The 16,974-nt window shown below is 45.3% G+C and overlaps 1 protein-coding gene across 7 annotated transcripts in view; it reads left to right on the forward strand.

The window, feature by feature from the left end:
• The window catches only part of LOC135105812 (cell adhesion molecule Dscam1-like), a 41,610-nt gene that overhangs the window by 5,901 nt on the left and 18,735 nt on the right, over positions 1-16,974 (forward strand). For 3 of the 7 annotated variants that reach the window (XM_064014389.1, XM_064014392.1, XM_064014387.1), the window contains exons 3-16: positions 92-265; positions 733-970; positions 1,623-1,769; positions 2,180-2,335; positions 3,583-3,719; positions 5,123-5,312; positions 5,860-6,002; positions 6,516-6,735; positions 7,294-7,479; positions 9,389-9,682; positions 11,953-12,100; positions 12,888-13,069; positions 14,666-14,899; positions 15,432-15,638. In XM_064014389.1, the coding sequence (XP_063870459.1) occupies positions 119-265; positions 733-970; positions 1,623-1,769; positions 2,180-2,335; positions 3,583-3,719; positions 5,123-5,312; positions 5,860-6,002; positions 6,516-6,735; positions 7,294-7,479; positions 9,389-9,682; positions 11,953-12,100; positions 12,888-13,069; positions 14,666-14,899; positions 15,432-15,638 (2,629 nt within the window). In that variant the 5' untranslated portion in view covers positions 92-118. Of the gene's footprint in view, positions 1-91; positions 266-732; positions 971-1,622; positions 1,770-2,179; positions 2,336-3,582; positions 3,720-5,122; positions 5,313-5,859; positions 6,003-6,515; positions 6,736-7,293; positions 7,480-9,388; positions 9,683-11,952; positions 12,101-12,887; positions 13,070-14,552; positions 14,900-15,431; positions 15,639-16,974 lie in introns of all 7 variants that reach the window. The other 4 variants (XM_064014391.1, XM_064014390.1, XM_064014388.1 and 1 more) reach the window with 3 other exon arrangements.

Raw genomic sequence — 16,974 nt, forward strand, 5'->3', positions numbered from 1 at the left:
AAAAAAAAGATGGAATAAAAGAGACGGTGCAGCGTTTTGATGTTGTGTTATTTTTTCATTTACATTTTCATTTTCACTTTCTTTACCACAGGGTTTGTCCCCGGGTCGCACATACCACATGCAGGTGCTGGCAGTGAACGTGCGGGGTGCCTCCTCTCCCTCCCCGACCCTCAGCATCACCACCCTGCAGGAGCCGCCCTCCGCCCCGCCCACCCACCTCCGCGCTCACGCCCGCCAGCAAGCCTCGATCTCCCTCACGTGGCAGGTGTGAAAGACTCCATCGACAACTGGCTTTTGATTCCTTACCTGTACTGTACATGACACTTACGCACGGCTACACACCAGTACACACACACACACACACACACACACGTTAAAGAGACTCAGCAAGATACTTAGAAGAGGAAGTACCAAACAGAGCAATAGACCAATGAAATGAATTACAAGGGGAAGTGGCGTGCAGGACAAATAGGATATGGTAAATTTCAAGAAAACATTAATTTGGTATGAAAAAAAAAAAAAAAACATTACATACGGGCTTGACTCAGTTCTGTAAAAAAAGGAAATAGGTAAATACAGACAGGTTAATACAATGCAAATATATACATAGATGTACATACATACATACACTCTCTCTCTCTCTCTCTCTCTCTCTCTCTCTCTCTCTCTCTCTCTCTCTCTCTCTCTCTCTCTCTCTCTCTCTCACCTCTCCACTCTCCCCCGTCCCGCCAGACCCCAGCAGCGCATCTCAGCCCAGGGGAGGTCACAGGGTACCAGGTGGGCTTCAGGGAGGCTTCCGTGGGGGGCGATGAGGGGGAGTACCGGTGGAAGAGTGTGCGGGGAGGCGCCATGACGGCCAAGGTGGAGGGGCTGCGTCACTACACCGCCTACAGCGTCACAGTGAGGGCCGTCAACCAGGTCGGCTCGGGTCCCCCTGCCCAGCCCGTCACCGTCACGACAGCACAGGGAGGTAGGTGACGTGTTGTGATTTCTCTCTCTCTCTCTCTCTCTCTCTCTCTCTCTCTCTCTCTCTCTCTCTCTCTCTCTCTCTCTCTCTCTCTCTCTCTCTCAGTTCCTAAAGTGCTTTTCAACGGGATCCAAATGAGTGAAATTAAATGTCTTATTTTTTTTTTTTTTTTTCAGAGCTTATGAAGTGTATGGAAGGTGATTTAAGTTTGTGCTGCTTATTCGTGTACTATTATATATTGTTATCTTTTACCGATGTATATTTATTTGTTCAGTGTTGTTTATACGGGTACTTGATATCGTACAGTGACGTAACACACACACACACACACACACACACACACACACACACACACACACACACACACACACACACATAACTTTTTTCAATGGGTATTTTTTTCAGTAGGCCTGTTTTTTGCAGTAGGCTCTTTTTCAATATACCTTTTGTTTTTGTTTTTTTTTTGGGCCTTTTTTTCAGTGAGTATTTTTTTTTTGCCTATTTGTTAACTTTGACCAGAGCCTCTCGTACACACACACACACACACACACACACACACACACACACACACACACACACACACACACACACACACACACACACACACACACACACACACAGACACTAATCATATCCTCCTCCTCCTCCTCTGCAGTCCCCTCAGCAGCCCCAGACGGGATCGAGTGTGACCCGCTGTCCTCGCAGGCTCTGAGGGTGCGCTGGAACCCGCTCCCTCTCAACCTGTCCAACGGGCCGGTGCAGGGATACAAGGTATTCTACAAGCGCACCTCCAACATCGAAGGTGAGGCAGAGAAAGAGGTAGTGATCATGGTGGTGGTGTGATGGTGGTGGAGTTGGTGGTGGAGTTGGTAGTGGTGTTGGTAGTTGTTGTTGTTGTTATTGTTGTTGTTGTTGTTGTTGTGGTAGTGGGATTTGGTGGAGAAGGAGAAGCAGGAGATGGCAGAGAGAGAGAGAGAGAGAGAGAGAGAGAGAGAGAGAGAGAGAGAGACTTACCCTGCTATGTCACTGCTTCTGTTACTGCCACAACCACCACCACCACCACCACCACTAGCACTATTACCACCATCAACACCACAAATACCCACACCACCACTATCACCCACACCACCAATCCCCAACGTTAACCACCATCGCTTCCACACCACGCTTCTCCTCCCCGCCCCGTCACCCCCTTGCTCTCCACACTCACAGGTTCCAACGCCGTGGACGTGAAGCGCACCACGAACCTGGAGACGAGCCTGCAGGGTCTGGGGCGCTACACCAACTACAGCGTGCGGGTGCTGGCCTACACGGGGGCAGGGGACGGGGTGGTTTCCGCTTCCATCCACTGCGCCACTCTTCAGGACGGTGAGTAAAACATTTGAAATATTTGAAATGTGTGGAGCATTTATCCATCAGTAGTATTAGTATACCAGTTAGTTTTCTTCAAGTGGAACCTTTTTTTTTAGGCAAGGTTAATAAAGAACGATACAAAATTATTACAAAATAAAGTATAGTACAATATATAAGAAAGAGAAAAGAAAAAAATAAGACAAACAAAATATAGTATGTATACTAAAAATAAAGCAAAATGATAAAAAATGTGAAATAATAGTACAAATAAATACAAAATATCATATGATAAAAAGAAAAGACAAACAAATTTATTTTTACAATAGAGGAAACAGAGAGAGAGAGAGAGAGAGAGAGAGAGAGAGAGAGAGAGAGAGAGAGAGAGAGAGAGAGAGAGAGAGAGAGGAGGGAGCAGGGAAAATACGAGTATGATGGATGCAGAATAGATAAGAAGGAAAGGAGACAGGACAATAAAGTGCGTTGAGAGAGAGAGAGAGAGAGAGAGAGAGAGAGAGAGAGAGAGAGAGAGAGAGAGAGAGAGAGAGAGAGAGAGACGGAATAGCAGCTTGTAAACTTCCTCCATTTGCCGCCCCCGATCTGTTACTGTTTAAACTTTGTATCGTAAGCTGCCATGTGGTCCCTGCTTGTAGCGGGAGAAAGTATCGAGGAGGAGGAGGAGGAGGAGGAGGAGGAGGAGGATGCACCATGACAACTTTGCCTAATACATGAGGAGTACGAATCTACTTTTTATCCCTTTCCATCCTTTCGCATCATTTTTATTTCCTTATCCTTTTTTTGCAATACACGTAATCCAAACTCCCCATCCTTCCGTTTCCCTTTTCTGGTAATTTAAAACTCTTCAGTACTGTGCTTATTTTTTTTTTTTTTGGTTAAGCCTCTCTGAATCGTGTTTATTTGTATTATTTTCTTATTCAATACCTTAATCTTTGTAGTAACTCTCTGAATTATATATTTTTTGTTTTATTTTCCTGTGCTGTACCTTAAGTTCTTTAGTAACCCTCTCTGAATTATATTTATATTATCTTGCAATGTAGTACTTTTATTTATGTAGTAACACTATCTGAATTACGTTAATTTGTATTATTTTCTAATGCAGATCCTTAATTTCTTTAGTAACCTTCTCTTATGTATGTTTATTTGCATTATTTTTCTGTGTATTACCCTTATTTCTACCCTTTACCTCTAACACCTTTTATTAATTTCAGTCACTCATTAACTCTGTCATTCCTCGCTCCTTGCAGTTCCCGGGCCGCCAGCTGCCATCCGCGCCCTCCCAGCAGGCCCTCACTCCATCGTGGTGTCGTGGCTGCCTCCCGAGCGTCCCAACGGTATCCTGGAGCACTACACCCTCTATTACCGTCCACTTAACGCCCACAGGGTATGTACTGCAGGGGAGGGTGGAGAGAGAACACGAAGGGAGAGAAAAGGGAGAGAGAGAGAGAGAGAGGGAAAGACAGAAGTAGGACATGGGTGCTAAAGGTTTCTTGTGGTTGATTGAAGTTTTTGTTTTTGGTGAAAGGAAGACAAGCGTTTCTCTCTCTCTCTCTCTCTCTCTCTCTCTCTCTCTCTCTCTCTCTCTCTCTCTCTCTCTTACCTTCTTTTGTTGGATATTCGTGTTTGACATGTGATTTTGATGAACTGTATGTGTTTGAGATACTACAGATACTGGGACTTGTGGTGTTGTACTTGACTGAAGTTTTGTTGTGATGGGAAGACGAGCATATATATTTTTTCTTTTTTTTTTTTTAATCTTCTCTTGCTGGGATATGTGTTTTAGCATTTGAATGAGTATGAAGTGTGTGTTTCAAATGCAGATACTGAAACTTGACTCAGCGCTATGTTAGATAACGTAAGAAAATAAGAGAAGCTGCAAGAAGCCATCAGGTCTACTCTTGGCAGTCCTTGTATGAAACGAGTAAAAACGTAAAAAAAGAAAAAAAAATAATAATGACAATAATGAAAAAATAAAATGAAATAAATAAATAAATAAAACAAAGGAAAAGGAACTTACATGTTAAGAATAAAAAAAAAAAAAGGCTGTCTTGCTTAAGGAAAACATACAAAAGATGGTTCTTGTCAGTGACGCTCCTCAGTAAAACCAGGAAGGAAGTGGAGCGTTATAACTTATTAACACACACGCTGCAGGCACAGAGTGGACTTGGTCTCTCCCGTGTGTGTGTGTGTGTGTGTGTGTGTGCGGAGTCTGCATCCTGTTTCTCCTTGAATGCTGCCTTAGGTCGTATGGAGAGAGAGAGAGAGAGAGAGAGAGAGAGAGAGAGAGAGAGAGAGAGAGAGAGAGAGAGAGAGAGAGAACCCAAATATAGACTTAACACTTATTATGATTTTCCACGTGTTAAGGAGGCTGACCAAATGCTATAAAACTAAAAAAAAAAAAAAAAAAGTAAATAGAAAACTCCTCATTGCTTCTCCTTAAAAAATCGTAGGAAAACAAATTCGAATCAGGTTTTCCACTTTTAGATATGAACGTGTCTTGACACCTTTCCCTTGAAGCATTTTGTCACAAGAAGTTGAGGTAAAAGACAATCCAGTATGAAAAGAAAATAACCAGATAGAAAACAAAATTATTCGTGGTTTCACCGGAAGCTAAGAAGAAAAATGTTCAAGTATACAGTAAATCAGTGATATTTTAAACAACAACAATGCAAATCCCTTTCTTCTCTCCCCACCACATCTCTCATGCACCACCACCACCACTACCACGACTACCACTATCACCACCACTACCACCACTACCACCACCACCGTCACCATCACCACCAGCAGGCCCTTCAAACAGTGGTGGTGCCAGTGGAGGGAGGCGCCACAGCCAGCAGGCCGGCGTGGGGTGAGGTGAGCCGCGAGGTGGAGGGTCTGGACGCCCATGCCCGGTACGAGATGTGGGTGAAGGCCTCAACCCGCGTGGGCGAGGGCGGCGCCTCCAGGGTGGTGTCCCAGGCCCCCGCCGCCACAGGTAAGACGTGGTGTCACCTGTTTCTGTTTCTGTCTCTTGCTTTAGTTTCTGGTTAATGTGACGAATAATATGTATTTACGTAGTTTAACTTAATTATCTAACTCCTAGGCATTTAATCCGACCTTGTACGGCTTAACTGTATACAAATGTGATAAGAACAGGTCTATAAAAGAGCCTCGCCTCAACGGACTTGATAGTTGAATATCACACTATGTATTATGTACTTAGAACTATGAGGCTAATAAGTGTATCGTATCGTATCGTATCTCTCTGGGTCTCTGTTTGGCGCTGTCTTCATTTGCCTCTCTCTCTCTCTCTCTCTCTCTCTCTCTCTCTCTCTCTCTCTCTCTCTCTCTCTCTTCTCTTCTCTTCTCTTCTCTTCTCTTCTCTTCTCTTCCTTTCCGTTCTCTTCTCCTCCCCTTTCTCCCTCCCATCCACATTTTCTCCACCACTCCCACCCTCTCTCGCTCAAGGTTTCAAACACAGCAAAGCAAATACATCCTCACATCTCTTTTCCCCTCGCCCCTCGCGCCCCTCGGTCCCTCAGTGGCCGCCAGAATCAAGTCGTTCGGCCAGGCGGTGGAAGTGAAGGCAGGGGCGCCGCTCACTCTCCCCTGCTCCGTGGTGGGTCACTCCGCGCCCCTCGTCACCTGGACACACCTGGGCCGCGACACTATCCCCAACTCGCAGGTGAGGTGAGGTTAGGTTAAGTTAGATTAGGTGAAGTTAATTTAGGTTGGGTTTGGTTATTTTGCAGAATATGTGTTGGAATTTTTTTCTTTTCCTTTCTTGTTTTTTTTTTTGTATTGTGCATTCGTGTGTGTGTGTGTGTGTGTGTGTGTGTGTGTGTGTGTGTGTGTGTGTGTGTGTATGAGAGAGAGAGAGAGAGAGAGAGAGAGAGAGAGAGAGAGAGAGAGAGAGAGAGAGAGAGAGAGAGAGAGAGAGAGAGAGAGAGAGAGAGACCACCACCACCAACAAAAACACTAGCAAGAACAAATAAAATAAACATATCACGATTAAACCCAAACAAGAACTAATTTAAAAAGCAACCAAATAAGTAAACAAACAAACAAAAACTACAAGCAAACAAACAAAACAGTCAAAACAACAAAACAACCACAATAATACCTTTCCATTTACCATTCATCCAATCATCAATTCCTTCTCTCACTCTCTCCCCATCATTTCCTCACCACCTCCCAGACACTGCCGGACCACTCGCTGCACCTGCCCGCCGTCACTTCCGAGGCCTCCGGTAACTACACCTGCCACGCTCACAACCCCAGCGGGCGGGACGAGGCGCAGTGGTCGGTGCGGGTGGTGGAGACGCCCCCGCCGCCCACCCTTCGCGTGCAATACTCTACTGAAACCACAATCCACATCTCCTGGCACACAGCGGGCGACGGAGGGAAGCCCATCACTGGTGAGAGAAAGAGAGGATCATATTCTGAAACACTTCCGCAGTGCACCTCCACTACTTTCAAAAGGCTCTAGATGAAGTGACGCGGGTTTAAGGGTGTTGTTATGGTTCTAGTGACAGATTAATAAGGTTTTTTAGATCATTAGCTAGAGAAACACTCTTGAGAACCTGACTAGCTATCTCTGTGGCCTTTGAAAATAGTCGTGGTGAGAGAGTAAAGCGCTTTTTTTTTTTTTATCTTTATTAGGGATTGGCATCTTGGTGGGCATTTTTTTATTTATAATTTTTGTTGCCCTTGGCAAGTATCCCTCTTACATTAAAGAAAAGGGAAAATCACTTTTGAGAACTGGACAAATTGAAAATAGATAGCATGAGAGCTCAAAGTGTATTAAAATAACAAGTAGCTATAAAAGTAATACTAAGAGACAGATAATATTGGATAATCCTCTTGATCTTTCCTTTGGTACTGGCGTCTCAGTTGACCTTTTTTTCGCTCTTTCTGTTTGTACCTTCTTTGTGTTCCTTTTTGTAATACCACTCCTGTCTTGTACTACCTCGCAGGCTACATCATCCGCTACCGTCTGGAGGGAGGGGAGTGGCAGGAAGAGGCGGTGGAGCCCGGGGAGGCGAGTCATGTCTTGCAGAAACTCCGCTGCGGCTCCACCTATCACCTGCAGGTCGCCGCGCGCAACCTGGTGGGCCACGGCAAGGCGTCGCGTACCGTGAAGACCAGGACACGAGGCGCAGGTGTGTGGTGGTGGTGGTGGTAGTGAAGGTGGTGGTGATGGTGTGTTAATGGTGGTGGTGGTATGTGGTAGTGTGATAGTGGTGGCGGTGATGTGGTGGGGTAGGGAAGGGGCTGGTGGTGGCATGTGGTGGTGTGTGGTGGTGGTGTTAGTGTTTTGGTAGTCATGATGGTGGTAATTTTTTCACGTATGGTTTTTGTGACGTATTTGATAGACTGATTAGTTGATTGACTGGTATGTGATGATGATAATAATCTTTAGTGTAATCAGTTCAAGTTCGATTAGTAATGACTCGATGATGGTGTGCAATAGTGGCAGAAGGAATGGTGAGGGGACTGTAGAAATAATGATGATGGTAGTCTGGACGCGGCAACCACCCAATGACGGACTATGAGAGAGGAGGAGGCAGAGGAATCAGCTATAACGGAATTTCATGGAATCTGTGCGTACATCATGAATCCGGCAGTTTTTGGCGCAATGCAGCTCCATCATAACGAGCAAACATAATCACAGCGCAATATATCGTGCAAACCAGCTTGAAATAATTGTTTGCCACCACGGTAGCCGCAGCGGGAATGTGTTTATAATTGCCCCTACCTGAATGCTGCCGCTCCTGCGCTCCTCATCTCTCATATGTATGGTTATGGTATTATTGCATCCTGCTTTCTCTTTCAGTATGAACAGTGACTAAGTTGATTTCATGAGTAAACTTATAAACACATTAGTACAGAAATAGGCAGTTTATTTACATATACTGTACGTGCTGTATGGACTTTGGCAACACTGCACACGTAGATTCTCCAGAGTTCAAAAGCTCCGAACTCTATCGTCACGGGCCATCTGCTGTAGGCGTCTGGTGCCACGGAGGTCTTGGATGACATTGCATGCACATTAGCAGCGTCAATGATGATCCTGCTTATTCTGATACGTACTACACCAAAATGGAGTAGTCTTACTGGGAACTTAAAACGTTGAAAATTCATCTCTGAGACCCACGTAAGAAACAATGAACCTGAAGCCTTAGACGAGACGTTGCTTCAGTCTCGTGGCTCCCTATCAGTAGAAAGGCGAGTGGTGGACTGAGGAGACGTGCAGACGCGTGCAAGGGGCCTTTGTCTGTGTGTGTCGTTTTCTCTGCAATGGTGATGTATTAGAAACACAGAGCACTGCAAATTATGTGTACAGATTTCAAGCACCAAACCAGCAAACATGTGGTAAGCCTTGCGTGTTCGTGGTGGATGCGGAATGTTAATAGTTGGCCTGCTCCCGCTAGTGAACTGGGTCGTGGCTGACAAAGGCCGGAGCTGAGTTGTCACACGGAAAATTGCTCGCTTGTTTATAGATTAATGAGATGGAGTGAGTGAAGTTCAATTAATGAGCCTGAGCAAAATTTCCGCCCCTTACCAGCTCTTTGCATTTTTATTCTTCCCCACGTCTCTCACCCCCTTAACTGCCTTGTTCCACTTACCTACCTTCTCTCCTCCTCCGATCTTTTTCTCTATCTTCCTTCTTCCCGTTCCTTGCAATTCTTTTCTTTTTACCACACTGTTCATCTTGTCACTTTCCTTCTTCCTTCCATTCTTCACCCTTTGACCTACCAAATCTCTCTCCTCTCCCTCAATCACTCCTTTCTTTCTCCTTCCTAACCTTACCCTTCCCCTTCCATTCCTCTCTATCCTAACTTACCTACACTAACTCTTAACCATCTTTCCATCCTTTTGCTCCCTTTTCCTAACCATCCTTCCATCCTTCCCCTTCCTAACCGTCCTTACTTTCCTCCCATCCTGATTACCCTTATGTCTCTACCCTTATGTCTCACCCACTCCTTCCATTTTCCATCTCGCCTCCCTTTTACCTTCCTCTCGTTCCTCCACTAACAAACACCCTGTCCTCTCCTTGCCGCCTCGCAGCGCCCCGCCAGCCACGCCACCAGGACCTTGTCAGCGTCAACTCCTCCTCGGTGACGCTGCAGCTGTACACGTGGCCCTCAGGCGGCTGTCCCATCACCCGCTGGATGGTGGAGTATCGCGCTCACTCCGAGAATTCCTTCACCGCCGCCGCCTCCCACCTGGCTGGCGACACGGACTCCTACACCTTGGGGGACCTGGCGCCTCTCACGTGGTACCAGCTGCGTGTCACTGCTTACAACACCGCTGGGTCCACGAGTGCTGCTTATGATGTTGCAACTGCCTCGCTGACTGGAGGTGTGTGTGTGTGTGTGTAGTTTCGTATTTCTATTTACTCATTTGTATATTGATCCGTATTCAGAAACGCTTTGCTGTCTCACCACGACCAGTTTCAAAGGTCATAGAGATAAATAGCCAGCTTTCCAAGAGGGTTTCTCTTGTTAATATTGTAGAAATCTTGTTAATTAGTCGCTAGAACCGTAAAAACATCCTTAAAAGCCCGTCTCATTTTAACTACGAACGTAGGCAGACTAGAGCCTTTTGAAAGTAGTGAGGTGCGGCTACAAGTGTTTCAGAATGTTGTTCATTGGCAGGACAGGGTTAATTAAGCTTGTAGTGTCCCGTCTTTTAATGTCAAATTATCATGTTTTTTCCTTGTGAAATCACTACGCAATTCACTTCCTCTGGTAATGGATGTCAGTGATCTTTTGGTCTATCTGGAAAGTGTGTGTGTGTGTGTGTGTGTGTGTGTGTCGGTCCTTGGTGCTTACCTGAGTGCTTTCATTTGTTTTCTTTATGAAGCTTATAATCCGTGCATTTTATGCTTGCTTGCGACTTAAGTGCGTGAAGTTTAGCTTGACTACGTGCTTGTGGGTGTGTTCCTGCAGTATAAAATACGGTAACCATGCAGACTCTCTTCATCCTTAATGTTCATCCTTTTCCTCTAAACCTCCTCGGGAACCTTTAGAAACGCGTAAGTTTCGTGGCAGTGTCGGGGAAAAAAATATAGATTATTACCAGAATTTTTTACCGAAATTTTTAAAGACTTGAAGAAGCGACCGATACTGGTTGACGGACCGGCAACAGCTTCCCTGGGTGCAGCGTGGTGGTGGTGTGAGTACGGTCGTTACGGTACTTCCGGTCAATAGTATTGTTTGTGATTTGAAGTTAAATATTTATGCTGTAGGTGCATATGTATGGCGTCCAATGTAATGTAAGTGCTTTGCTGTGCGTGTGTTGGGTGAGTAGCCAGTGATCCGAGTTAACACCGGAAGGTGATTGGCCGGACTGGAGAGATGGTTGTTTGCTTGACTGGAGTTCGAGAGAGAGTGATCGATTTGTTGTTAACGGCTTATTCATAAATGCGGGTCTCTGTCGGCTCATGGGCAAACGCTGATTCAATTTTGATTACCCTCCAGATTACTATTTATCCGATTATATGTTGCCAGGATTGAAAAAAAAAAAGTGACAATGGTGAAGATTTTTAAACTAGATCTAACGCCACAAACCTTTACTTCAAAACAACTTTTCCTCTCCAATACCTATAACTAATAACATGTTATTTATGTGCCAAGCTCTCGTAAATCAAGGCCAGAGACTTAAAAAGTCTTCCCAACAGTCTCCCCTAGGAAATTTTGATCACGGGTAAACTTTGGAGCGTGGTGCTGCCGACGTCATGGGTGGTAAACACCATAAGGTCTCGCTCTTCAGCTAAAGAATAGATGTCGCCAAGACCTTGACCCCTCCAGCCTGTGACGTCAGTCCCAGGTCACTGATCACGCGCTGAGACTCGGGCGAGCGTGTAGGCGGAGATGAGCTGACCTGTCTATTTCCGTATCAATAAAAAGACGTAATTAACCTATTTTCTCTCTCTGATCTCCGGTGTCTCCACGCAACTATTTTTGCAGTGCTGGAAGGCTTAACGGAAGACGACCATACCAGTCAAAGGACTAACTGTGTGTGTAACTAACCAAGTGTGATAAGGATTAGGGGTCATTAATTACCGATATATTTAGTTTTTAGAAATGCTCGTCACCATTACATTTCAAGGGTGGAGAGAGAGGACTGCTGCTGGCATTTACTACTTTACGTGAAGGTTTTACGGGTACCTAAAAGTGTCAGTGGAGGTGTAAAAGAAAAATGGTGGTAATGCCAGGAAAGGAGCGGCTCTTTACCGGTAAGCAAAGGTTTCTGTGGAATTTTGGTAGAAAGAGTGAAAAATACGGATGTGAGAGGAGTTGGGATAATCACCATGGTTCTTTCGCCCTCCATCCACCCCTGCCACACACACACACACACACACACACACACACACACACACACACACACACACACACACACACACACACACACACACACACACACACACACAGGGGCACACACAGAGAGAGAGAGAGAGAGAGAGAGAGAGAGAGAGAGAGAGAGAGAATGCTACACAAATCAGTATAACAAAGCAAAGCCAAGACGAAAAAAAAAAAATGTCCGGATAAAAAAAAAAAAAAAACAATTACCAAGATTACCTAAGCAAGCAGTAATTCCTCACCTCTGTCCCCTCGGCGTCCCCGCAGCTACCCTCGCGCCAGAGTCCGTGGTGGAGGTGGTGGATCGGCTGGGCTCCCCGCTGTACCTGGACCCCCACATCCTGGCGCCAGTGGTTTCCGGGGTGGCTTGTACCCTCGCCCTGCTCCTCTGTGTGGGTCTCCTGGTCTCCCGAGGGTAAGAAACGCCACTGTTCTCGTTAAAGAAGTCAAGGAAAAAGAAACACACACACACACACACACACACACACACTTTTTTTTTTTTTTACGAGTGTTATATATCGTGTTTTTTATATTTTTTTTTTGTAGTTTCGTAAATGTCTGTGAATTTCATTTGTTTTCATCGCTTAAACTAAAAAGAAAAAAAAAATACTGCAGATGAAAAAGCCGATTGTCTTGTCTTCTTTTTTTTTTTTCTTTAGTAGTGATGCGTGGTGTAATTATTCACTGCTTTGGTTTTTGGACATGACCGTCTTTAATATAATTTTTCTCCAAGGTGTTACTGTGGATTAACCTTGCTTGCTTCAGGGAGGAAAAATTACAACAGAGTTCGACTTCCATGTTACGCATCATTTTTATTGTTTGCTTCAGTGTTGTGTGTTGTAATTATTCATAGCTTTGATTTATACACACGTCCACTTTTTATTCTATTTTCTCTCTGGAGATTCTTTGGATTGCGCATGTTTGCTTGGGATAAAGATGACAGCTCAACCTCCCACGCTGCGTTCACTTTTAAGTAGTGTTCAAATTATTCCATACTTTTGATTTATACATTTATTTGCTTTTTAGAGTACTTTTCTCATAGACGTCACTTCAGATAAAAATTATTCCAACAAATGACGCTAGACTCGCATGTAGTGTCGTAATTTTTATAAGTGTGTGTGTGTGTGTGTGTGTGTGTGGTGTGTATGCAATTATTCATAACATGGATTTATAAACAGGTCTTTTATATTGTCTTCCTCCAGGCGTGCGCAGTTCATGAAAGGTGCGGATACAAATAGTGGCAGCAGCGGCGGAGGAGGAGGAAACAGTAACGGCAATACATACAGTCGTTCTCTGGCCGAGATTCAAAACCACCACAACGACAGTCAGGAGCAGCTGTCGCCCCCGCCCGGTCCCCGCAGCAAGCACGACGAGGCTTACTCCGGTACCGTTCAAGCTGCCATTGTCCTCATCCTCTTGGTTCTCTCCTAACGACCGCCACTAATACGTTTTGATAATGTAAATGCTAAATGCTAAATTGCTGCTACTAATGGTACTTAAAAGGCCTTAATTGGTGCTGCTGCTGTAACTGCTAACTACACTAATGTCAGTATTGATTTTATAACTATTGCCATAATCGTAACTAAGAGGTGTGTGTGTGTGTGTGTGTGTGTTTATTGTTAAAACCACTCTTTGTAAACTACCAATTATGTAGTTAAGTCCCATTTTTAAGTGTGGTGCGCTTGTCTCTGTGTGCCTTTCCTAGTCCCTCATTCATACTACGTGTTTGCTTCTCTTAGCTTACGTGTTAACCAAGCCTCTCTGTCCGCCCTTCTGTCTGTCTGTCTGTGTCTTGTCGATCTGTCTCTGTCTTCCCCTTCACTTCACTTCACGTTCATGTTATGCCTCAACTAGTGTTGCCATTATTATCACCACCTCACTGTTCATTTTTGTATTTGTGCAGACAAAATTTTAACTCAGAACTCGCGATCATTATCAAGTTTTCTGCGTTTTGTTAGTGATTTGCATACATATTTCTTTTTATTACTTTGCTTCCCTTTCTGTGGAAGTTGTGCTTCGTTGTGGCTTCAGCTGTGTTCCGTTGTACTCACTCACCCACTCCTCCTTATCGTCCTCGTCCTTCTAGGTCGTGACTGATTAAGTTTGATTATGCGTGACTTTATTTTCTTCTGAGTGTAACTTTTGTTCATTTGTCTGACTTGTTTGCTGGTTTGTTCTTTATTGCGAGGTGGTTTTGACCTTGTCCTCATGCCAGACATCCAAGAGGACTGACATCATGGCCCATGTTTTTAAACCCTTTGGTCTCATAAGATTACTTTTGAATGCCGCACTTGATAATCGGGTTTTCATGTGTTTTCCTATTGTTCATTGTTAAACTATCACTAGAATCATGAAAATACCCTTTAAGACCCATCAGATCCTTTTAAATGTAACACAGATAAGACACCGAAACGTTATGTTGCGGCGCCATCAAATCAAATCAACACTGAAACGTTGAGATGGGCGCGTATTCTTGGCAACCAAAATTAAACTGGTCTCAGATTACGGATCAAAGAAAAAAAAAAAAAAATGCGAAGTTCGTTTCGTGAATTGCATATAACTTACTTTCTTTAATCTACAATGGTTTTATTTTATGAAAAGGACCTGACGAATCAACCCCTGCTACGGGTGGTTTATAGTGTATTCATACAGCACACTGCGTAATACAGATGCACTGCCTTAACACACTGGGCGGCTCATGGTCATCCTGCACCAGTCTCCTGCAGTCAATAGGAAATTAGTGGACTTTCCGACCCACTATGGTGATTTGTGACTCACTTTAGTCGGGTTTTAATGTGTATTTATTGGATTTATTTTTATTTTTATTTAATTTCTTATTCATTAGTTTTCTTTTTATTTATTTTTAGCGACCAGTGTTCCTTTTCCTCCATCCCTTCGTGTCCTTCCTTCCTCCCGCCCTCCCCCCCTTGCCCCGCTCCTCGCTCCTCTCGCCTCACCGCCGCCTCGTCTCGCCCGGCAGTGGACGAGCCGTACGAGATCTGCCCCTACGCCACCTTCAGCATGCCCCCGGGGACCACTGTGCCTCCGGGCTCGGCGGGGAGGGGCACCCTCGACTACACATTACAGTTTCACACCTTTGGCCACCAAGAATGTTTCGAGGGCCAGCCAGCCCCGCAGAGGGCCTCCGCTGCCTCCCTCTTGGGCGGAAGGCGGCGTGATGGGGGCGGCGGATCAGCAGCAGGTGCCTCCGTGGGTAAGACCTCACCTCACCCCCACCACAGCCCCCCATCCCCTTCCCTCCTGACGTGACCCTCCCCTCTTTTCCCAGCCCTCTTCTCCCGTCTCGTAGCTCATCACGTGGTGATTACTGTCACCGCGCTCCTCCCATCTACTACCTCAGCCAAATTTTATGCCCTCCCCTCCTCCTCCTCCTCTATAGTTTCCCATCAAGCCCCACCGGCAAAAAAAAAAAAAAAAAAAAATAGTGCATATATTTATTTGTCGCTGTGCCCGGGAATGGCTATGCCTCACGCCAACAAAGCTTCATGATGTTATGAACAGTCTCTTGCTCCCTCTCTCGACGCCCTCCCCCGCCCACTGCCACACGCCTGCTGCCACCGCCCTGTGCGGAGATTCACGTCGCTTGGTCACAGGCGTGCACGGTTTGCCTGCTTGCATGTGGCTGTGATGGCTGTCTTACTCACGGTAATGCTTGCACTGTTTCCACATCCACAGCTCCCCTCGGTGACTTTTGAAGAAGTCTTACTTACTGTCTCGTGTTGCAGAGATCGCGTGCATCTCCAGCCAGCAGACTCTGCCCATCTCCTGTGTGCGTGGCGGCGTGCGGCGTGCAGGCAAGAAGGAGGTGGAAGAGGAGGAGGAGGGGGAGGCCCACGGTGGGTCGGAGAGTGAGCAGGACACGAGCGGCAGTCCCGGAGGGGTACGAGGCGGCCCAAGGGACACGTACAAGGTGCCTGTCCGGCTTAGGCGAGGTGAGTTCAGGAGTAGCGGGTGATGTTACTATACTCTCACTATTCCACAGGGCCCGTTATTTTCTCAACCGAGCTTCCACGGGAACCGTAAAGAGAGAGAGAGAGAGAGAGAGAGAGAGAGAGAGAGAGAGAGAGAGAGAGAGAGAGAGAGAGAGAGAGAGAGAGAGAGAGAGAGAGGCTATTTTCTCGTTCGAGTTTTTATACACATCTCGCTGGGTGATGGATCTTTCAGATGGCTCTACTCTGGTCTTCATGCTGAACACATATCAGTGTTGTTCTTGTCTTCCACTCAATACTTGGTGGAGGCAATGAGCAATGCTATTTTTTACCCCGACCACAGCGAGTCGCGATAGAGTAACAGTGGCTCATGAATGTGATTCCAGCTTCATCACTGGCTCTGGGGTAGTTTTGGAACATTCCGTAATGTTTTCTACGACTGAGGTGGTCTGCCCTCTGATGCCATCATCAGGTCATGGTGCATGAGGTGCCCAAATGTATGAATGTACAGTATATTCACAAATGTGAGTGCAGACCCAAAGAGTTATGTTTTGTGGGTTGGTGCTTTGTATACCAATGATACTGCTATACATCTGGCACAAATGAAGGTCAAACATTGCATATGCACTAAATGCCAACACTATACCTAGTAAATAATCTGAATAACTCAAATGCATTGATGATCCCGTTATATATCTGGCAACCAATATGTGTATCAGGATGGGTGCCATTCAGATAATTTAAGCAGGCTTATTATATAGGTAAGGGGGCAGGATTCCTCCCTGTTGCACACCACTGGCTGTCTGAAAGGGTAGTGAGAAAAAATGACTAGATAGTATACCAATGAATTCTGAGTTTACCAGTGTAGCCAAATGTGTTTTTGATGAAAAGTTTATCGAAAAACTGGCGGCTATTAACTCTGCCAGAGGGCTTCTTGGCATCTTGGAAAAAAGATAATCTATTGAACCAGGCCTTCGGTTTTCAGGTAGGAAGGGGAAAGTCTCACCATTCTCTATATGAAGGTCTCTGTGTATCAGGACTCAACAGCAAAACTGGTGTACCCATATTATATCATAATAGACCTGGTCACTATCCCTGTGATTAGATCTACACCAAGTTCCTTTATTAGGCCATGTCCTGTTGACACCAAGAAATGCTTTCTCTCCACCCTTTTCATACACAACCTCTCCTACTTGTTCCACAGACAGTCCTCTTGTATCTGACACTTTGTGACATTTGCAGTCTTCTCCTTGGTCTTGAAGCGCCTGCATTCAGTTGTTACTTTCTTCATCATTAGCTCTTCGATCAACCTCTCTGTAGGTGCATACTTACAACACTT

The sequence above is a fragment of the Scylla paramamosain genome, chromosome 12 (genome assembly GCF_035594125.1).
Source record: "Scylla paramamosain isolate STU-SP2022 chromosome 12, ASM3559412v1, whole genome shotgun sequence".
Taxonomy (NCBI): Eukaryota; Metazoa; Arthropoda; class Malacostraca; order Decapoda; family Portunidae; genus Scylla; species Scylla paramamosain.